Source organism: Danio aesculapii, chromosome 14 (genome assembly GCF_903798145.1).
Source record: "Danio aesculapii chromosome 14, fDanAes4.1, whole genome shotgun sequence".
NCBI classification, from domain to species: Eukaryota; Metazoa; Chordata; class Actinopteri; order Cypriniformes; family Danionidae; genus Danio; species Danio aesculapii.
Genome location: NC_079448.1, coordinates 1,341,920 through 1,361,171, shown reverse-complemented (window position 1 = coordinate 1,361,171; position 19,252 = coordinate 1,341,920). Strand labels below are relative to the sequence as shown.

Genomic DNA, 19,252 nt, shown 5'->3' with positions numbered 1-19,252 from the left:
AATAAACACCCTAACGTTTCCTTACCTCTGTCTCCTGTCCGCTTCATAACAATTATATTATATTATATTATATTGATATTGATATTACTGTATATTATATTATATTATATTATATTATATTATATTGATATTATATTATATTATATTATATTATATTATATTATATTATATTGTTATTATATTATATTATATTATATTGTTATTATATTATATTATATTATATTATATTATATTATATTATATTATATTATATTATATTATATTGATATTATATTGTTATATTATATTATATTGATATTATATTATATTGTTATTATATTATACTATATTGATATTATATTATACTATATTATATTATATTATATTATATTGATATTGATATTACTGTATATTATATTATATTATATTATATTATATTATATTATATTGATATTATATTATATTATATTATATTATATTATATTGTTATTATATTATATTATATTATATTGTTATTATATTATATTATATTATATTATATTATATTATATTATATTATATTATATTATATTATATTGTTATTATATTATATTATATTGTTATTATATTATATTATATTATACTATACTATACTCTGGAACACACGTATGCATGTCTAGTGTGTGTTTTCAGTCAAACTCAACATTATCATGCCAGGGTGAGGCTGAAACACTCCTCCAGACCTCATTCATGTGGTTAAGGCTTACAGTAATGAGATTTATCTGAGTCACGTGACCAATCTCTGATTGCGAAGGCCCTTTCTTTATATAAGACAATGCTAATCATCCAGAGCACACAGTTGATGCACTCAAAACAAACGCATACAATTCATTATTGACTAATATATGCATATAACACTTTTATTCTTGCATTTGGCAGATTATGCTAGCAAATTTATTCCCATGCTCAGCGTAAATGAGAACAACCCTTATTGAAAATGCATATTTGTGTTAATTTCTCAGTGGATATAGACTGTGTTTTTTGGTGCATTTAAACAAACCCGCTTCATTAAACAGCTCTATTCATTAAAATAAGCGTAGATCTTTAAGAATAGTAAGATAATACATTTAAACTCCAGTTTTTGCAACAAAAAAATACAAAATTTCAACTTAATTTGATATTTTTTATGATTTTCTTGATTTTTCCTGTTTGTTTAGATTGTATTTCATATTTCCCCCTCCCCAGCATGTTAATTTGTGCTAATATTTGGACTGTGGTTTACATTTTTAAAATGTTTACGATTAGTTGATCAGTTTTGTCTGTGCTACTGACTAATCTAACGTACATGCACAAATATATTATTGTAAAATTATATATGAATAATATAATATATGAATGTTCTGCTGAGCACTGTATGTAAACATGCCTGTATTTAATTGATGCAATATGTATATATATATATATTTGTATATCTAATGAATCAACCTCTAACACAGAAGTATGATTGTTTCTGTTTTGTGTCAATTATCCAAACTATTATTGTGTATTTATCGTTGTGTTTTGTGGTCACAGAGAAAGCGGCACACGTACCTTTGGAGCTTCACCCATCTCGACTTTGGTTTCGGCCCCCTGGTTAATTTACATTCTTCCGTCGTCTGTCTCTACAGGTATGTAGATGTGTGTGAATGTGTGCGTTTGTGTGTGTGCGTGTGTGAAATCAGGCTTATTTCAGTCCTTCCTCCATGAGCAGAGTGTGTGTTGGAGACTCGCTCAGACTCTTGTAATGGAGGATTAGAGACGGAATTAGTGAGTCTCTCCGTCCCGCCCACACTGACACTTATTATTAACCCTGAGAACTAGTACACTCAAATAGACCATGCATTGGATTTACTCATTTTTTATTAGTGTAAGTGGTTGCAAACAATTGATATGGGCTGAATTTAAACAAATTAATTTGAACATTTCTATATTTAATATGTTTGTTTAAATTCAGCCCATATCCATTGTTTGCAACCACTTACCTAAAAACAATGTAGTAAATCCAGTGAATTTTATTTTTCAGTGTAGTGTTACTACAGATGCACATGAGAAATATTACACTGCAAAGTTTTAAAATGACATTATTTGAGTGTTTTATAAGAGATTAACACTGGAGCTTGATTCTGCTACGGATTCAGAGTAAAACATAAGAAACGAAAGATGTAAACAGAATTTGCCCAAAAAAAATATATATCTATATATATTTTAATTTGTACATTTAAAATCTGTTTAGAAATGTAAATTAAAATATGTAAATCCATAATCTAGAGGGAAAAGTATAAGACTTCTGAGATGCAAACTCACAATTTTGATTTTTTTTTTTAACTTTGCAAGATGTAAACTCTCTTCATTTTGAAATGAAAGTTAAGAATCTTCATTCATTCATGTTCATTCGGCTTAGTCCCTTTATTTATCAGGGGTCGCCACAGCGCAATGAACCGACAACTATTCCAGCATATGTTTTACACAGCGAATGCCCTTCTAGCTGCAACCCAGTACTGGGAAACACCCATACACACTCATTCTCTCACACACACACACACACACAATTCAGTTCATCAATTCCCCTATAGCGCATGTGTTTGGACTTGTGGGGGACACTGGAAACCCACGCCAACATAGGGAGAACATGCAAACTCCACACAGAAATGCCAACTGACCAAGCCGGGACTCGAACCAGCAACCTTCTTCCTATGAGGCGACAGTGCTAACCACTCAGCCACCGTGCCGCCTGAAAAAATAATAATTAAAATTGTGTGTACACTCATAATCAGAGTTTTGAAACCTAAAATAAGAGACATAAATGAAGAATGTTGGGGGAAAGTTGGAATTCTGAGATGTGTTCTTGCAACTTGGAAAAAAAAAATAGTAATCTGCATGATGTAAACTCCAAAATATACTATGGGGAAGGTGTCTGAATTTTGAAATGAGAGATCAGAAATCAGAGATGCAGTTCAGAAAATGCACTCAGAACTTTGGGGGGGGGAAAGAGTCAGAATTGTAATGGTAAAACAAAATACTTACAATGATTTAAAAAAAAGTAATTATGAAAAAAGAAATAAGTATTTAAAAGTAATAATAATGAATGAATAATGAAAGATGCAACTCAGGAAAAAACATCCAAGATGCAACTTGGAGTTCAGAAAAAAAGAAGTTTGGAAAATAATCTCCGAACTTGACAGTAAATGACATTTGTAAGATGTAAAGTCAGAATTGTGAAGATTGTAAACTCACAATCTGAAGGAAGAAATTTAATTTGAGATGCAAACAAAAAATGTTGAAAATCCTATTGAGGGGGGGGGTTAAATAAAAAAAAATGTCAGAAGCAAAACTCAGGGTAAAGGTCAGAGATGCAACTTAGAGTTCAGAAAAATAGCAACTTGGAAAATAAACTCAGATTAACTCAAAGACAGATTTGCAAGATGTAAAGTCAGAGAAAAATTAAATATGAGATGTTTACTACAAATTTTGATAAAATTGTTGGCATTTGCATGATGTAAACTAAAATTATATGGGGGGGGGTCTGAATTTTGGGTGGCACAGTGGCTCACTGGTTCGAGGTCAGTTGGTGTTTCTGTGTGGAGTTTGCATGTTCTCCCATGTTGGCGTGGGTTTCCTCCGGGTGCTCCGGTTTCCCCCACAGTCCAAACACATGTGCTATAGGGGAACTGATCAACTAAATTGTCCGTAATGTATGAGAGTGTGTGTGTGTGTGTAAATGAGTGTGTATGGGTGTTTTCCAGTACTGGGTTGCAGCAGGAAGGACATCCGTGTATGCTGGATAAGTTGGCGGTTCATTCCACTGTGGCGACCCTTGATGAATAAAGGAACTAAACCGAAGGAAAATTAGTCCCAGCAGCTTGGAGAAAAAAAGACTGTCATCGTTAACCCTGTGAGAATGAATAAGTTGTGGGGATGTAAATGTTTGGTTGCTAAGAAATAAAATGTAAAAAGAAGATCATTTACCTAATTATATTTTTGCATCCTTGAGAAATAACCAAAGGAGAACCAAATACTAACATTAGGGGAACGCTACATGTTGGCTGGGTTATATTGAATTTTATTTCGACTTTACAACTCATGATCAAAAACACTAGAAGTTTATTTATAGCAAAATTAAATCAAGACACTCAGTTTTAAAAGTTGTTGAATAATTACTTTAATTTGCATAAAAATGTGCAACTAAAATGGAGTAATTAATAATGTTCACCTTAATGCTGAAATATAAAAATGTGTGTGCATACTGTATGAGAGTGTGCATGTGAATGTATGTGTGTCTGTGTGTGTGTGTGTGTGTCAGTAGTAGCTGCTGACAGTGTTGACTGTGCTGACGGTGCTGTGGATGTTCTCCATGTGCTGCTGTCTCTCCATCTTTCTGGCTCGACTCTTCACTGACAGAGAGAGAGAGAGAGAGAGAGAGAGAGAGAGAGAGACATTATTTGAAAGTGCATTTTATTTAGTTTAAACAATAACTTTTGGTGTTTGCTTTCTTCAGTGTGAATGTGAACATCATCAACGTGTAGAGAATATAACAGCAGTAGGCCAGAAGAACAGAAGTGGGTCACACTCAGTTTGTTGACCACTTCATGCATTGTTTGCTCATGTTTGATAATCGTTTGGGATCATTTTAATGCATTGTGTGTGTGTGTGTGTGTGTGTGTGTGTGTGTGTGTGTGTGTGTGTGTGTGTGTGTGTGTGTATTACAGATGTACCTTGTCCTCTTCTCAGTGCGATCTTCATCCCGATGGCGAAGAGCATCAGCAGAGCAGCAGCGGCTCCGACACACACCAGAATAATCACCAGATAATTACCAGCTGATGGACAACACACACACACACACACAGGTCAGGTGAGACACACAACAGTACATACACACTTCTGTTCTGAAGAAGAATAATTATCATTAATTCATTTATTGTTTTTATTTTGAGGCTGCATTTATGTGATTATAAAATGAAATTATTTTGCAATATTGCTGCAATCTTGCAACTATTTTTCATTATAAAGATGTTTTATTTATTCATGCACTGAAAAAAAATTCTTGCTGGCTTAATTTTCTCAGTTGAATCAAATGAACTTTTCTAGTCGTCTCAACTTATATCGTACCATTCAGAGATGTATAGTAACAAAGTAGAACGACTTCACTACTGTACTTAAGTACTAAACAGCAGTCTCTGTCCTCTACTGGAGGATTGTTTTGTTCTCCTGCTTCCACTTTTACTTCAGTCCATATTTTCCATGAGTTTAATACTTTTACTCCGATTGATTTTTTTATGTGCTGCATTGTTACTCGTTACTAGAGGTGTCAAACAGATCATAACCAGTTATTACCTAGCTCCTATGCGCGATGTCACAGTAGAATACTATTGTGAAGGAGGCGAGGGCAAGTAAATACTGCTCTTACTACTTAAAAGGTAGATAATTGTGCACAGTTCAACTGCTTATGAGTTTGCTGGACAGTCTTTCATTGACAATGAAGGCAGCACAGCACACGAGCCGCTAGTTCACTACTACAGAGAAATGCTGTAAAACTCCATCTCTGCCTCTCTCTCTCACACTTTGGACGTTTGACCCGCTGGTGTGTTTGTGGGGTAACTTTTCTTCTCCTCTTGTCTGTTAAAGTGATACTTGTGGATCCTGACACGAGCGTGTCTGAGGTGCGAGTTTTCTCCACTGTGTCTATTATGAATAACCTGTGATAACCGCGTATTATGCGCATACAGACTGTAACCGCGGCTGTTCTTCCCGCCATCCGTGAACAGCGATTTAATTTCTAAAGCCGATCGCAGGCCTTTCTGTTGAGCAGGTGAAGACAATAACCAATCATAGGGGTGTAAGACCTCGCCTGTCAGCGCTCAAAAAGCAAGCGGGATAATATTGACATGAGTTTATTAGATATAAACGCTCATGCTGCCTTCTGTGCATGTATTGGAGTTTTCTTTGATGCATTGAGAAAGAGTGTTTTCTTTGAGCGGGTCAAATTAAGGGGACAGTTCTTATATCTTACTGCTCTATTAAAGAGCAAAAAAGAGTATTACAAATAATATATATATAAACATTTATAGATTTTAATAATAATAATTCTTGTGTTGTGAAGAAAAAATCTAATTATGGAAAGCATCGTCAATGCACCAAGATGCACCGAGATATCAAATTGAACCGGATCGATGGCCTGATAATCGTAACCGAACCAAACTGTGAGACCAGTGTAGATGCACACCCCTACTCCTTACAATTCTAGACCTTTTTCTTGGCTGCTGCATGGAGGACGCCATAGTGACCAGCGTCTTCTGGTAGAATGTTTAGAATTTGCGGTTACAGCGTTATCAACCAGTAATTTGCGATGCGAAAATGGGTTTCAATAGAGTTTTGAGTGGATTACGGAGTGTTTTTGTGACACACAACTCTGAAAGGTGTGTGTTAAAGCCGTTATAATCTGTCAGATGTGGTTCAAGCGCGAGAAAAAAACAGTATCGCAAGCCATGTTTCTTTTCGTTCTGCTTAATCACATCCCCCCCAAAAAAGATATTTAAAATAAACAAAACAGCATGTCTTTGCTTTCTTTAATAACTACATTACACAATACTTGTACTTTCAGTATATGAGTAGTAAATTTTAGAATAAACTACTTGCAATACTTAAGAAGAAAAAATGTTGAATACTTCAGTACTTCCACTTAAGTATGGTGTTAAAGAGCACTTCAGCTTCTACTCAAGTCACTTTTTGATAGAGCACTTGTACTTTTACTTAAGTCTGGGTCTCTTTATACATCTCTGGTACCGTATCAATCAAACTGACTAAAAGTATTAAGTTGAGCTTGGCATACCGTAAAAAATGTAGTTGATGAAACCTGTTTAACTTATTAAAATAAGGTAAAGTAACATAAAATCATTTGTAATCATATTTTTTTACTAATGTATAATAATAATAAACTTTATTTTATATAGTGCATTTACAGCATCTCCGAGCACTTTACGTGCATTTAAATAGTACAGAGGTAAAAGACATACATGCATAAAAAGACTAGACAAAAAACAAAGCAATTTAAAAAATAAATAAATAAAAATCACACATAAGCTAAAGAAAAATTCTTTAAAGGGAGAATAATATTGAGTTTTAAAAAAGCTCTTTAAAAACTGCATTTATTCCAGGCACACTAAAAGAAATGAGACTTTCTCCTTTGTTAAACCTTTATATTTAAATAAAGTATAACAATCTAACAGGGTTTAATTTAATTTTGATTTCAACTCTATATAATTGTGAATGATCTGAATCTAAAAAGTAAAATAATAATAATAAAACATCACAATTCATTCATTCGTTCATTTTATTTTCGACTTAGTCCCTGTTTTGATCAGGGGTTGCCACAGCTGCAACCCATCACGGGGAAACACCCACACACAAACATCATACACTACGGACAATTTAGTTTACCCCATTCCCCTATAGCGCATGTGTTTGGACTGTGGGGGAAACCGGAGCACCCGGAGGAAACCCACACCAACACGGGGAGAACATGCAAACTCCACACAGAAATGTCAACTGACCCAGCTGGGACTTAAACCAGCGACCTTCTTGCTGTGAGGCGATTGTGATCACGCTTGTGAGATGTAAATTCAGGATTTGCAAAAAAGTCAGAAATGCAACTTGATGTAAAATTGTGGGCTTATACTCCAATTCAGATAAAAATGGAGAATTACCAGGATTGACCCTGTTAGAATGAATGGATTCACAATAAAATTCCTGTTTTCAGAAAGTAACGTGGACGTTCTGTTTTGGTTTGGAGGCTAAATTTGGATGTCAAAAAATTATATTTGAAAAAGAATGCAAAATGAACAGGATTTAACTTCATTCTGACTTGATATAATCGTGCACGATCTGAGTGTATCAGAGAAAGTGTGAGCGTTCAGTCACCTTCTACAGTAATGGTTAAAGTATTGTTGAAGACTCCACAAACGCTGCTGTTGACGTGACACTCCACGGTTGTGCTTTTCAGGAGTGTGTAGATGCGTAACAGTGATGTGATGTCTTTAGTTTGCAGTTCTCCATCTCTGACCCAGCTGTAGGAGGCGTTCGGCAGGTCAACAGAGCAGTTCACGGTCACACTGTTTCCCTCCGGCACCGGTAACTCAGGGTCTGTGCTTATATTTAACACTGGACAGCAGAGAACAGGACAACATACTGGAGCAGTGCAGAGAAGTCAGTACATAGTATCAGGAAAATGACTTTTGCTATTGCCTAAAATCTGTTTGAAATAAAGTAGATCCAGTAGGTTGTTATCTCAGAATAAAGCCTGACTGACTTATCAGCAGCCTGATGTGAAGCGCAGCACTGTTGTAGAAGACTGAGGGGTTTATTCTGAGAAAACCACCGTCTGGATGTACTTTATCTGGCTTATTACATGACTACTGGCCACAAAACATAAACATTAGACAATAAACCTTGTTCAGAGGCATAATAGTTCATTAATTCTTTAATTAAACAATTAAACTGGCTGAATGGAGTATACTTTAACCTGCGCATTATTCAGACACAAGATAGCACCAAACAGTTAAAAGCACAAAGCTGACAGAAGGAAAACAGCTGATGGAGTATACACTAACCTGCACATTATTCAGACACTAGATGGCGCCAAACAGTTAAAAACACAAAGCTGACAGACAGAAACAGCTGATGGAGTATACACTAACCTGTGCATTACTCAGACACTAGATGGCACCAAACAGTCGAAAACACAAAGCTGACAGAAACAGCTGATGGAGTATACACTAACCTGTGCATTATTCAGACACTAGAGGGCGCCAAACAGTCAAAAACACAAAGTTGACAGAATGAAAACAGCTGATGGAGTATACACTAACCTGTGCATTACTCAGACACTAGATGGCGCCAAACAATAAAAAACACAAAGCTGACAAACAGAAACAGCTGATGGAGTATACACAATGCTTAATTTGTAAATGAACACTTGTAAAAGTTACCGTGACTGACGTCCACCACACAATTTCAGGTTTCCCAGAACATGACGTCATTAAAGGCTCATTATCAGATTTACTCAAGGTTTGAAGAAATTAAAATATGCCTGACTGCCTCTTTGCCATTTTGAAAATACAAATATTATTTAGGTTGGCCTCTATGCCATTATTTATTTGCGCTGCTCACTGCGCGCGAAACAATCACTAACCATTGAGAGTGATTGTAAACATAAGAAAGCCGATGGCTGAAAATACTGTTGAGGGCCAAAAGTTAAACTTGACTTTTACTTTAACTTGTGCATGGTGACTAGGGTCATGTGTGTGTGCGCGCACACAATCCACACAGCTTTCTCTTGCATTCATTCACACTCTCACAGACACACATAGGTATTCACCATGCACAAGTTAATGCCGGATCCATTAAAAATAAATACTGGAACGCAAAACACGAATATCTGACATTTTCCAGAACAAGATCCGGCATGATCCAGCTTAAATTAAGCACTGACTATACACTAACCTGCACAATATTCAGACATAAGATGGCGCCAAACAATCAAAAATAGTTCAAAAGATGTTGTTCAGATGTTGTGTTTGAGTTTATTTGTCAGGTGTTTGTTTTCCTCAAACTACTCCTGTGTGTAGCACTAGTGTCCTCCGCATCTCCTCCAAAGCCTTCTGTTGTGTTTTGATGTGATAACTCTAATCATTCAGCGGAGTGATATGGAGCTGTAATGCGCTCAAAACCTGCCGGAACTACTTTATCTGGGCCTTTATTTGACTAACAGAACACCTCAAAATGCTCATCAGCCAATCAGAATCAAGCATTCAGCAGAACCGTAGTATAAATGCAGAATAACTCTACCTTTCATGATGCAGTTGTTTGGAGGACCTGCAGAAATTGAGATTTGATATTATTATTATTATTATTTTATTTATTCGATTTGTTCCTAATAAAATAAAAATAATAATAATTTAGTCTAAGACTTACCAATGCTGCAGTTGGCTGATGTAGGAAGGCATGCTGGACACGACGCTTGATAAAATACATATATATAATCAGATTATTTTGCATATACTGTAGGCTGTAAAAATCTATAGTTTATTTTATAATTGATTATAATAGAGTTGAATTTATACCTGGATATAAATCACAGGTCAGACATTCATTCAGATCACATGCTTTCAGTTCAGTGGCTGAGAGAGAGGATTAAACATTATTATCATCACAATTAAAGATGGAAATATATGTTGATAAATGGTTTAAAAACAGCCATTGACTTCTATAGTATTGTAGGTCCTACTATGGATGTCAATGGTTGCTTTTTTCACCCAGCATTCTTCAAAATATCTCGTTTTCTGTTCAACAGGAGAAGGAAATGTTTACAACCATTTGAGTGTGAGGAAATGATTTCGGGTGAACTGTCGCTTTAAATATTCTAGATATCTCTTCATATCTTGTCATTTATTATATAATTAAGGTAAAAACTAGATCCCTAATGACATCCGCCATGCAGGAAGTGACATCATTTTGGTGGGAAAACGTCTGCATAAGCATCTGTACATATTAGAAATGATGAGTTCAGTGACAGTTTTGTGGTTCAAAGTATTAATAATAATAATGAATAATAATATTGATAGGGATTTCAATTATTTACACAAATGAATGAAATGAACCGCCTCATTCATTTTCCTTAAGCTTAGTCCCTTTATTCATCAGGGGTCGCCACAGCGGAATGAACTGCCAACTATTCCAGCAAATGTTTTACGCAGCGGATGCCCTTCCAGCTACAACCCAGTGCTGGGAAGCACCCATACACACAAACACACACACACACACACACACACACACACACACACACACACACACACTCATACACCACGGCCAATTTAGTTAATCAATTCCCCTATAGCGCATGTGTTTGGACTGTGGGGGAAACCCACGCCAACATGGGGAGAACATGCAAACTCCACACAGAAATGCCAACTGACCCAGCCAGTGCTCAAACCAGCAACCTTCTTGCTGTGAGGCCACAGTGCTAACCACTGAGACGCCGTGCCACCCCTGTTATCATGTGAAGTATAATAAAGCTTTAACTAATAATAGTGATGAGATACTTACAGGGATAAAAACAGACAGCAATGAGCAGCGTTACAACAAACTCCCTCATGATTCCTCGCCCTGTCATTCAGAAAACACACAGAAATCTGTTTATCTTATTAACTTCTGCTCTTAATTCTACTTTTTAATGCTAAAATAATTTATCATCAATTAAATGATTTGATAAACAAACTAACAAGCATTTAAGAAGTGAAGAAAGCTGCATTCACTTTCAATCTGATCACAAATGATATTAAAACACAATCCTAGATAGCACATCATCTGTACTTTATACTCTGCAAAATATATCTGTTAATGAATTGTTTTGTGTTTGTTCGCGGTGGTGAATTGCATTATGGGATGTTGATTTCTGCTCTGTCCACTTCTGATGCTGAAAATTCAACTCTACACTTTAACAAAGTGACTTTTATTGATATTTTAGTAGTTTGAAATAATATAATGTATACAAAATAGAGAAATAAGTCTGTAAAATAACAGAAAATGTGCTGCAGTTTATTACTAGGTTTTTGTAGCGTAATATACAATACTAACCCAGACAATATATATCAGCAAACTATTACAAATGTCAATAAATGTCACTTTTCACAACATTTACAGATATTATTAACAGTGTACACTAAAATGCACATTAATATACATATATAATGTATAAAGAAGTCTTTCACCTGTTGTGTGAAGCGTCAGAGAGCGTCAGTCTGACAGCAGAGCTCTTGTTCCTGCTCATATTTACTGATATACTTGCTGATAATCATGCAAATGTCCTCAGTGACACATGAATATATTTCTGTATTAGCAGACTGCTTTGCTTATAAGGCACACAGGATCATAAGAGCTGCGTATAAATCAATGATATGCTTTAGTTTTGGATTAATGACTATCTCTATTACTCCTGCAACAAAGTGTCTCATTAGTTGCACTAATTTATACATACATTTCAATTAATCTTATTTAATTACTGTATTCCCTGCTGAAAAATAATTTTATTTATATATGAATATAAATTAAATTAAAAAAATATAAATATAAATTAAATGTATTAATGGTAGCTAATTAGCTTATATCTTTTGTATTTAGGATCAACATTGATATCCCTACTGAAAAATCCAGTTTAAACCAGCCTAAACTGGTTGGCTGGTTTTAGCTGGTTGACCAGCCTGGTTTTAGAGGGGTTTTGGCCACTTCCAGGCTGGTTTTCAGCCATTTCCATCCTGGTCTTAGCTGGTCAGGCTTGAAAATGACCAGCTAAAACCAGCCTGGTTTAAGCTGGACATAGCTGATTTTGGCTGGGTTCCCAGCCAAGCTCGTTTTAGCAGGTCATCCCCCAGCCTGACCAGCTAAGACCAGGCTGGATATTGCTGGAAACCAGCCAGGAAGTGGCCAAAACCCCTCTAAAACCAGCCTAGTTGACCAGCTAAAACCAGCCAACTAGCCTAGGTTGGTTTAGGCTGTTTTTTCAGTAGGGGTAACAACTCCAGATTTCTTATACTCTTCTAGAATTTCATGGGGTAAAGTTGGTTTTATATTCACACATTCAGACTTTCACCTTCTTGTATTTTCAGAAAAGTATTGTTAGATTTTCTAAGTAGTGAAATCATATTAGATAATGACTATCAAAGTAGCCTACAGGAGTCAATGCTAAATGCTAATGTTTTGAAGTCCTGTTATTTCAGACCTGATATTCATAGAGGTAAACAATATGGTGACTGTCAAAATGTTCTCATAACAGTACATCATTATAATTAATCTGTAGCCTATTAGCCTTTTTTATAGTCTGCTTTAGTGTTTTATTGAATCCAAACGTCCGAATGTGTGGATGTATAACCAACTTTACCTCAATTTTAACATTCTGAACTCAAAGACTGAAGAAACTGAAGACTGAAACACAGATCGCCATTAGATGGCACACATGCTAATGAATGCACAAACACTCGGCTCTGGGTGCTACACTGAAAATAAATATTATTTTTGGTTATTTTTCTGATTAACATGTCACATTGCTCTGTACATGCTGTAAATAATTCTGACAAAATAACACATCGTTTTTGTGTTGTGTGGCTCCTCATGGAGGAAATAAATGTCACCAACCGGAAAAAAAGAAAGCAGCATGCGTGAGTTTGTATGTAAATAATCAACACAATGTCATATAACATCTAGACAACAGCAGTGAACAAGCTATAAGTGAAATAATCAGCAAAACTAGGCTACTGAAAAAAACTATGCTAATATTTAACTAGCAACGTGGGATTAGCCTATATAACATAACAAAATGAAAGCATATTTAATCTGATTAATTAGTATAAGCAGGTGTCAGCAAAATGAATATACTTTGTTTATCAAATACGGAGCTACCATATTGACGTCCTCTGTAAAGTGTAGAAGAGATACAGCTGTGGGTACGCACATCAATTTAGCACATTTTTTGACACTGTACAGCAATAATTAATATTTTACAGTTGTGGTAGACGTTAAAATACAATTTAATCGGTAATGTAATAAATAATATGAATAATACTCGATAAATACTCTATTTGCATTACTCTGTTGGTTGGGGTAGGCGTTAATAAAATACAGTTTAATGGATAATTTCATAAATAATATAAATAATTCTCGTTAATTGAAGGCCGCAGCTGTATCCCTTCTAACAACAACCGTCCTCTAAGAGCTCTGCGCATGCGCGTCATCTGATTATCACCTGTTTGAATTTGAGGCGCGTCAAACTCACGGGATTACGGTCGCGCAGGTGAATCTCACAGTTTTCTCCGCTTTATACAATATTATTATTGTTATTATGGTGGCGATAAAAGCTATAAGCCTAAGCTTCTGTCGACTGGCCAGAGGAGCATCTTTACAAGTCAAATTCAACAAGAGTCGCGTGCTGAAGATGCGCTCCAGCGAGTATCAGGTGAATGTGGGCTGAAATAGTCTGTTTTATTCCCTGAACTATTCATTTTAGTAATTATAATCCACTATATTTCTGTTTTAAGAATCGCCATTTGTATTTTATATGTGTGAGACTTCCGGTGTACGTTAACGGCTGTGAGTTTTGTTCAATGTTACCTTTACAAACACACACAGCTCGTTTAGCAGCTTGATATTGTTTAGTTTTTGCTATTTTATCAATTCAATATAGCATTGTAATCAGAAATACACGGGTTTTTATCTACTTATTCTTCTAGATGTTTATATTAGAGCTTATAATGAACCAGAAGTTGCCAAATCAGGTGGAAAGCGCTTGTGTAGATACTTTGTTTTGGGTTTTGCTTATTTATTTGTTTGTATGTATTTATTTTCAATTAAAGGTACTTTATTTTTGTGTCCATATTTTCAAAGATACATTTTATATATGTCTTTATAACGTTTTAAACTTTTAAGACCCACCCCATCGCTCAAAAAATAAATAAATATACAATTAAACCAATAGAAAGTCATGTTGTGATATAATTAATTTTGTATATAAGTTTTAAAAATAATTTCCCTTGTCATTATGCAATCATAAATGATATATATTTAATTCTTTCTATAATTTTCTACAGTAATATGTACTTATCACTGCCTGTTTGACATCACACTATGACACATGGTTATAAACGATTGCTTAATTCCTCATTGTGCGCTATGATGAATGTGTCCTTTCAACATCTCCAGCAGTTGTTGATGTCTCCATGTGAAACTGGTGGTTTGTGCTGGTTGAGTAAAGCTGTGGCTCCTATAAGCTGTTGTGGTTATCCGCTCTGGTGGTATATTGAGTTTTCTCATTGCTCTGTTCATTAAAATGGATAAACACAAGGTCAGGTGGGCCGTAGTGTGGGTCTCGTAGCACGCAGAGGTTGGTGGCTCTCAAGAAAGAGGGTTTAGTCAGAGCAACCACAGTTCCTCTTGTGGTGTGTTGCCATGGCAGGACTTCCCTTTCAAACAGGAAGTGACAGCGGTGTAAGAAAGAGACTCAGCAGGCAGTGTGTTTGTTTGAGGGACGGTTTAGAGAGTCGATTCACTGTGGGCACAGTCCTGCCAACCTAATGAGGACATGTCCAAGAAAATGAGCAGTCTGGCAGTGCCCGCGGGTCTGATGGTGAGTCCATTCAGGCCTAATGATGCTTGGTTTGGGTGTGAATGAGTTAGGAGATGCTTGATTGTGTGTTTATGATCTTAAAGAGACAGTTTAGTCCCAAAATGTTCATTAATTGCAATGTCAGTTTAAGTTTAGTCTTTGGTTTATTCATCCATTAGGACATTTGAGTGGGGATTATTGTTGGAACCACATTGAGGTTTAAACTTAATATAGTGAACGTTTATCATTAGCTTTTTCATTTGTTTTTATGCCCCATGACTGAGATTTCAAGTGTATTTAAACCATTTGTGTATAAGTTTAATCAAAGATGTTAGTTTTTATACAACGAAGACTGTGCAGTGTCATTTATTTACATTTGATGAATTAATTTCTGTACTTGAGTACTGTTAGACTGTCCAGAAATCCAGAAAATGTTGTCTGTTCGATTAATACAGATTATCAGTCCTACAAAATCATCCCAGAAAGGTCTGTCATGATATCCATTTTTTGTTGTGCGATATATTGCACCAAAATATATTGCGATAACCAATATTATTGTCATTTTAAGACCATTTTCTGCCATTATGTAATGCCATAATGACGATATAATAGCATCACTCTGCGAGTACACTGTTCCAAAGAACACATCAAATTTTATTCCAAAGATTGTTTCATTTAATTATAGAAATGCATATCCTAAATAAATAAATGTTAACAAAAAAGGTAATAAAGTAACAGTGGTATCTGCTGCCAGATCTATTTTCAGCTGTCAGACACCCACATGAAAATATACTATAGTAATTTATAGTAGATACTAGAGTGTTTTTAACAATGCATTTTATGTATGGCCTATATATATATATATATATATATATATATATATATATATATATATATATATATATACTCACTGGCCACTTTATTAGGTACATCTTACTAGTACCGGTTTGGACCCCCTTTTGTCCTAAGAACTGCCTTAATCCTTAGTGGCAGAGATTTAACAACGCACTGGAGATATTCCTCAGAGATTTTGCACCATATTGACATGATAGCATCACACAGTTGCTGCAGATTTGTCGGCTGCACATCCATGATGCCAATCTCACGTTCCACCACATCCCAAAGGTGCTCTATTGAATTGAGATCTGGTGACTGTGGAGGCCATTTGAGTACAGTGAACTCATTGTCATGTTCAAGAAACCAGTCTGAGATGATTCACGCTTTATGACATGGTGCGTTATCCTGCTGGAAGTAGCCATCAGAAGATGGAGACACTGTGCTCATAAAGGGATGGACATGGTCAGCAACAATACTCAGGTAGGCTGTGGCGTTGACACCATGCTCAATTGGTACTAATGGACCCAAAGTGTGCCAAGAAAATCTCCCCCACACCATTACACCACCACCAGCAGCCTGAACAGCTGATACAAGGCAGGATGGATCCATGCTTTCATGTTGTTGATGCCAAATAATGAGCCGAGCATCTGAATGTGGCAGCAGAAATGGAGACTCATCAGACCAGGCAACGTTTCTCCAATCTTCTATTGTCCAGTTTTGGTGAGCCTGTGTGAATTGTAGCCTCAGTGTACCTAATAAAGTGGCCGTTTAGTGTATAATGCCCACATAAGAGATCATGTCCATGTGTTGTGCGATAAGTCCATATATTAATTAATGTGACAAGCATAATTCCAATCAATATGAAGCTACGAATTCTTTCCAAATCGAGCTATTCAAGTCATCTGTTGGAGTTATATTCTTAGTTCAGTGTTTATCGCAGAAAATCAAAACAAAACATTGAAATGTGAGTTTTCCAATATTGTGTCCCAATTCTAAATAATGAAATCACATTAGCAGCCAGTGATTATCAAAGTACAACAGTGTTCACAGTCAGTTAAATGGTGCTAATATTGGTCTGAAGTCACACTTGCACGTGATTTTAATATTTAAAATACTATGGTAAACAATATAGGAAGTATGTTATTACTGAACAAATGTGTGAATATAAAACCAACTTTACCTCAAATTTGTTTGGGTGTGAATGAGTTAGGACATGCATGATTAAAGGTTCATGATCTTAAAGAGACAGTTTAACCCAAAAAATAAGGTCTTAAGAGGTGGAGTTTCTTCTGTTGAACACAAGACAAGATATTCTGAAGAGTTTTGAGAAAAACAGCCATTGACTTTCATAGTTGGATCAAAAAATGGTTGATTTTTCTAGCGTTCTTCAGAATCGTTGTCTTTGTGTTCGACAGGAGAAAGAAACTCATGTCTGGAACAAGTAGAGGATGAGGAAATAATGACAGATCATTACCTTTTTGATTGAACCGTCACTTTAAGATGACACAAACATTTCTACTTTAGTTTCGCTAAACTCAAGAGTCCATAAATGAATATATTTGGAGTCTGGATGTTGAATTGTGGTTTATGAAATGTTGAGTTCAGCTTTGTACACTGGGGGACGAGTGGGATGTTTGTGGTTTGGTTGAATTGAATTGAGTTTGGGATGTTTTTCCATTTTTGGGTGGCTTAGTGGTTAGCACTGTGGCCTCACAGCAAGAAGGTCACTGATTCAAGCCTCGCCTGGGTCAGTTGGCGTTTCTGTGTGGAGTTTGCATGTTCTCCCTGTGTTGGCGTGTGTTCCCTCCGGGTGCTCCGGTTTCCCCCACAGTTCAAACACATGCGCTATAGGGGAATTGATGAACTAAATTGGCCGTAGTGTATGAGTGTGTGTTTGGGTGTTTCCCAGTATCTGGTTGCAGCTGGAAGGGCATGCTCTGAGTAAAACATATGCTGGATAAGCTGGCGATTCTTTCTGCTCTGACGACCCCTGATTAATAAAGGGACTTAGACAAAGGAAAATGAATGATTGTTTTTCCAGTTATCGTCACTCAGATTTGACTTGGCATTTGGGTGAACTGTCTGCGTTTTCATTTTTAAAGACAAACTTGCCCTCGGAAGTTGGTAATCCTAATCTATTATAAACCAATGACAACAAGTATTGAGAACTCTGTTAACTACAGTAGAGCAAAAATATAAATAAAATAAACAGGGCTTTATAGTTTTCTGTGAGTCTAGCAATAATCAGGTACCAAAAATGAGTAGTCAGAAGTAAAATAACACTGTATAGTCTTCATCAGATGTACATAAAGACAATTAATCTTTCTTAAAAGTTACAGACGGTACAATTTATTGTGCCCAAATGCTGTAAACTGGCTTAAAATTCTTACATGGGCCTTAATAAAGAATGCAAATGATAATTATTTTGGTAAAATCGTGGAGTCACTGCAAAATGAACCAAAAATCACTTGTTTTTCCACTTTTTCTAACTATGACGATAGATAGATAGATAGATAGATAGATAGATAGATAGATAGATAGATAGATAGATAGATAGATGGATGGATGGATGGATGGATGGATGGATAGATAGAAGTGTGTGTGTGTGTGTGTGTTATAGCTTTAGGTCATAGCTTTACTTAAAACAGTCAATGGTGTGTATATACAGTATGAAGTGCTTGCGAAAGAAGAAAAACCCACAACAAGCAACAAATTTCTTGGTAACAATAAAAGTCTGTGTGTGTGTTGTCAGACTCGTGTCTCATGGTGTGTGTAACGTCAGACACACCCATTTCCTGTCAGAGTGTGTGTGTGTGTTCGGTTCACAGAAATACACAGCTGTTTTTTGAGTGTGATTTCCTGACACCATTCATGATTGCTGTACTGTGTAGACCTTCATCCTGCTTTACTGATTGTGTGTGTGTGTGTGTGTGTGTGTGTGTGTGTGTGTGTGTGTGTGTGTGTGTGTGTTTCAGACTCAGGCGGTTTCTGATGGCGGTGAGTGTCATTTACTTCATGTCAGACAGAGAGACCACAGTGTGCGCATCTTACACATTTTTGTCTAATTCACACACACACACACACACACACACACACACACACACACAGTCTTCTTTTGAATAATGCTGGGTTGACCAGTGCTCTCTATAAGTCTTGTATATATATTTTTGTACAGTATATTAATAATGTATATACTGCTAACAGGTTAATAATATGCAGAGGTTTGAATGTAAATGTGCTGCAGTATAAATCAGTGTGTTTGTGATGTTTGTT

General features: G+C 35.9%; 3 protein-coding genes across 3 annotated transcripts in view; 2 read left to right on the top strand and 1 right to left on the bottom strand.

Annotated features, from left to right (window-relative positions):
* Positions 1-953, top strand: part of acsl1b (acyl-CoA synthetase long chain family member 1b) — a 27,931-nt gene extending 26,978 nt beyond the window's left edge. Inside the window, exon 6 of the mRNA XM_056472893.1 lies at positions 898-953. Coding sequence (XP_056328868.1) covers positions 898-953 — 56 coding nt within the window. The remainder of the gene's footprint in view (positions 1-897) is intronic.
* A 3,317-nt stretch (positions 954-4,270) lies between these two features.
* Positions 4,271-11,784, bottom strand: LOC130240829 (uncharacterized). Its single transcript, XM_056472483.1, has 8 exons — positions 11,760-11,784; positions 11,095-11,154; positions 10,113-10,169; positions 9,964-10,008; positions 9,838-9,864; positions 7,912-8,151; positions 4,710-4,811; positions 4,271-4,388 (listed from the first exon to the last, which is right to left on the bottom strand). Exons 2-8 carry the CDS (start codon positions 11,141-11,143, stop codon positions 4,294-4,296), a joined length of 615 nt encoding a protein of 204 aa, XP_056328458.1. The 5' UTR covers positions 11,144-11,154; positions 11,760-11,784; the 3' UTR covers positions 4,271-4,293.
* Positions 11,785-14,985: 3,201 nt separating this feature from the next.
* The window catches only part of rgs14a (regulator of G protein signaling 14a), a 31,078-nt gene continuing 26,811 nt past the window's right edge, over positions 14,986-19,252 (top strand). Inside the window, 3 exon segments of the mRNA XM_056472251.1 lie at positions 14,986-15,080; positions 15,082-15,163; positions 18,955-18,976. Coding sequence (XP_056328226.1) covers positions 14,986-15,080; positions 15,082-15,163; positions 18,955-18,976 — 199 coding nt within the window.